Below are 3,346 nucleotides of genomic sequence, written 5' to 3'. Positions count from 1 at the left end.
TTTAATTATATTATTTTCTTGGATATAAATTCCAATAAAAAGGATTTCTTTCCATAAATTCTTTAAAAGCTTTTTTATATTTTTCTTTGTTATTTTGATAATGATTTTGTTTTGAAGGTTTTAAACATTCTTTACATGCAGATTTAACTCCCAGTGGTTTGTCTTTTGCTTTGTAATATTCACTTAGTAACTTGTATTCATTACATTTTGAACAATGTTTTCTTTCATCCATTTTTAAAAAAAACATTTTAGTTACTTCAAAATGTCTAAAACAAATCTAACAAATAAATTAGCAGATGAATTACATCATAGAGTTATAAAATCTTTTCCTAAAAGACGTGTTTATGTTCATTCAATAGATCAAACATGGGCAGTTGATTTGATAGATATACAACAATATTCAAAACAAAATAAACACTATAAATATTTATTAGCAGTTATAGATGTTTTTAGTAAATATGGTTGGTTGATTCCATTGAAAAATAAAACAGGAGTAGCAGTGAGTGAAGCATTTAAAACATTATTTAAAGAAAGAAAACCAATATATATTTGGTCAGATAAAGGATCCGAATTTTATAATCGACAAGTAAAAGAATTGTTAAAAGATAATAACATAAAGTTATATTCAACTGAGAATGAAGAAAAATCCAGTGTAGTGGAACGATGGATAGGAACAATGAAACAACATATGTATAAATACTTTACTGCTAATGAAACTTTAAAATATTATGATATATTAGATAAATTAGTTAAAAATTATAATAATACAGTACATTCTTCAATTAAAATGACACCTGTTGAAGCAAGTAAATTAAAAAATGAATTAACAGTGTATAAAAATTTATATCCAGAAAAAGAAGAGAAAATTAAAAAAGCTAAATTCAAAGTCGGAGATAGAGTAAGAATAACAAAAAAAAAGGGTAAATTTGAAAAGGGTTATACTACTCGTTGGACCAAAGAAATATTTGTAATTGAAAAAGTTTTAAATACAATTCCTTTTACTTATAAAATAATTGATTTAAAAGGCGAAGAAATAACAGGTTCTTTCTATGAACAAGAATTAATGATGACTAAGTTTTAGATCTCTAGGTAGATTTAAAATCCATTGAATAAATCCATTAAATCTTAAATGTCTGTTTTGCATAGCAAACAGTAATTACTGGTTTGAATAGTTGAAACGTTGTGAATTTGATATTTAAATCTAACTACAGTCAATTGTAATATTATATATATTAATAAAAGAACAAATTCAATAATATCGACAAAATGTAAGAAACATACTTGAATTCGTTTGTTAAATCATGCATCAAACTAATTAACTGCGTCAGTAAAAGTTTAATAGTTGTAAACAAAATTCTCAGGTAAAATTTACAATAACCTGTAGTTAAGTAAGTATTTACTGCATCTAAGGAGTTGTTTACTGCATCTAAGGAGTTGTTTACTGTAACTAAGTAAGTGTTCATTGTAACTAAGGAGATGTTTACTGTATCCAAGCAAACTGTTTATATTTAATTCAATAGGATATGACTTTTAAATAAACTAAATCGATCATTGTAAATATTTACAGGTAACAAAGTGCGGTTTTTAATTAAATTTGCCATTTAATATTGCTACAGTAACTTCAAAATGGAATCTGAATTGAGAAGATGTTATTTAATTAAAGTGTCGGATGATTTAGAGAAACTTGAAACATTATTAGTGAAACGTAATAATACGATAAATATACAAGATATGGATATAAACAGCATAAAAAAGGAAATTGAATATTTAACCGAGAGAATAAATAAAACTAAGGAAGATTTTGGTGACAGAAACAAGAGACGGATTTGGCTTCGATTAACAAGACAAAAAGTTAGTGCAAAGACTAAGCTTAAAAAATTCATAACAAAAAGAACCTGTGAGAATGAAGAAAAGACTATATTGGAAATAAAGAAAAGTGATTTAATTTCTGAACAGATTAGGATAACAGAACTTGTTCGTCAAGACAGTAATTCCTAGTAATTAACTTCTTTAAATCTTCCATCTTCAAAATTAATTTGTGCATCTTGTATAACAAACAGATAAACATTTATTAATTTATTTGCTCCTGCTGTTTTAGTTATTTGGATAGTAATACCTTCAGAAGCATTTTCAATTCTTCTACCTGAACCGTGTAATGAGTTGTCATCTGTTGAACGTAAATCTAACCATAATGCATAATTAGTTGTAAGATATTTTTCTAATGTTGTATAGGATAAATTTAAATCCTTTAAAACTTCTTCTGTTGTTTTATTTCTTTTTGAATTTAAAGCAAAGAATTTATTTATTTCATCCCATTGTTGATATGCTTTCATTCCTTGACTGTATAGTTGATTTGGAACACCTTCTATTGTCATTTCTACTTTTGTTATGTTAGGATTATAATAAGTTTCGGTACTTGTTCTTTCAGGATCTTCGAACAACATTAGAATTCCTTTCATACTTCTAGCTGGAACATTTAAATTTATATTCCACAATGTATCAGATTTGTTTTTGGTTATTTTTCTATGTCTTAGTATTCTATCGTACAAAATAACCATCTTACCATTAACTTGTTGTCTTATCTGTCTTGCTAATTCTGTATCAGTAACCATATCAAATTCTAAACAAATGTTTTTGATTGTATAACTTGCAGATGTATCTGTTGATTTAATAACATTGCTATAATTATTAAATGTAAGTTCATATTCAAGTCTATCACCAAGACCTGCTTGATAAAAAGGTATATGAGTTTCTAATAGTTCAAAATCAAGTGGGATACAAAATCTTGCACCATATGCAGTTGCAATTGCTTCATCCCCTATGTTTGATGCTTTATCATCCGCGCCAACTCTGTGTTTTAACATGTTTGTTTCACCAATTCCTTGGTATGCCATATTTAAACGTTCAGATGTAGATTTCCATAAATCAACATAACAATGATAAATATCACTATCATCAATTGACATAATTTCATTTCCACTTATACGAATTGTTGTTTTTTTAACTATTGTTCTTCCTATGTTTTGATATATAGTTGCATTGTCGTCTGTAGATGTGAGTTCTATTTCAAATGCCAATCTGGTTGTTCCAGGAACAATAACATCATTATTGCTTAGATTGGGGAATCTCACTAATAGCTGTTGATTTTGATCAATAGTTGAAGGATTATTTGTTATTGATACACTTTGACGAATACCTTTCACACCACGGGGTTCTCTTATTTTTCTGTAAGGATTTAATTTGTTTCCGTATGCCGACATTTTTAAGGATTAAATTTGTTATAAAAATAATTCAATTACCACTGATACTAGAGTATTGATACATGTAGAATTATCACTCTCACTAA

At 26.9% G+C, this 3,346-nt stretch overlaps 1 protein-coding gene across 1 annotated transcript; it reads left to right on the top strand.

Moving 5' to 3' along the window:
* The first annotated feature begins 262 nt into the window (after positions 1-262).
* On the top strand, positions 263-1,998 carry LOC134692460 (uncharacterized). Its single transcript, XM_063552912.1, has 2 exons — positions 263-690; positions 1,617-1,998. The coding sequence occupies exons 1-2, from the start codon at positions 263-265 to the stop codon at positions 1,996-1,998; spliced, it is 810 nt and encodes a 269-aa protein (XP_063408982.1).
* Positions 1,999-3,346: the final 1,348 nt, after the last annotated feature.

Source organism: Mytilus trossulus, chromosome 12 (assembly GCF_036588685.1).
Source record: "Mytilus trossulus isolate FHL-02 chromosome 12, PNRI_Mtr1.1.1.hap1, whole genome shotgun sequence".
Lineage (NCBI taxonomy): Eukaryota > Metazoa > Mollusca > Bivalvia > Mytilida > Mytilidae > Mytilus > Mytilus trossulus.
Note: the sequence above shows the minus strand (reverse complement) of the source record. Positions and strands in the feature narration are given on the sequence as shown.

What these genes read in the sequence shown, in the direction of transcription:
- LOC134692460 (XM_063552912.1), top strand. Translation starts at nt 263, where the DNA reads ATGTCTAAAACAAATCTAACAAATAAATTAGCAGATGAATTACATCAT. An exon ending in GGAACAATGAAACAACATAT is followed by an intron (nt 691 to 1,616) that starts GTATAAATACTT and finishes ATATTGCTACAG; the next exon opens with TAACTTCAAAATGGAATCTG.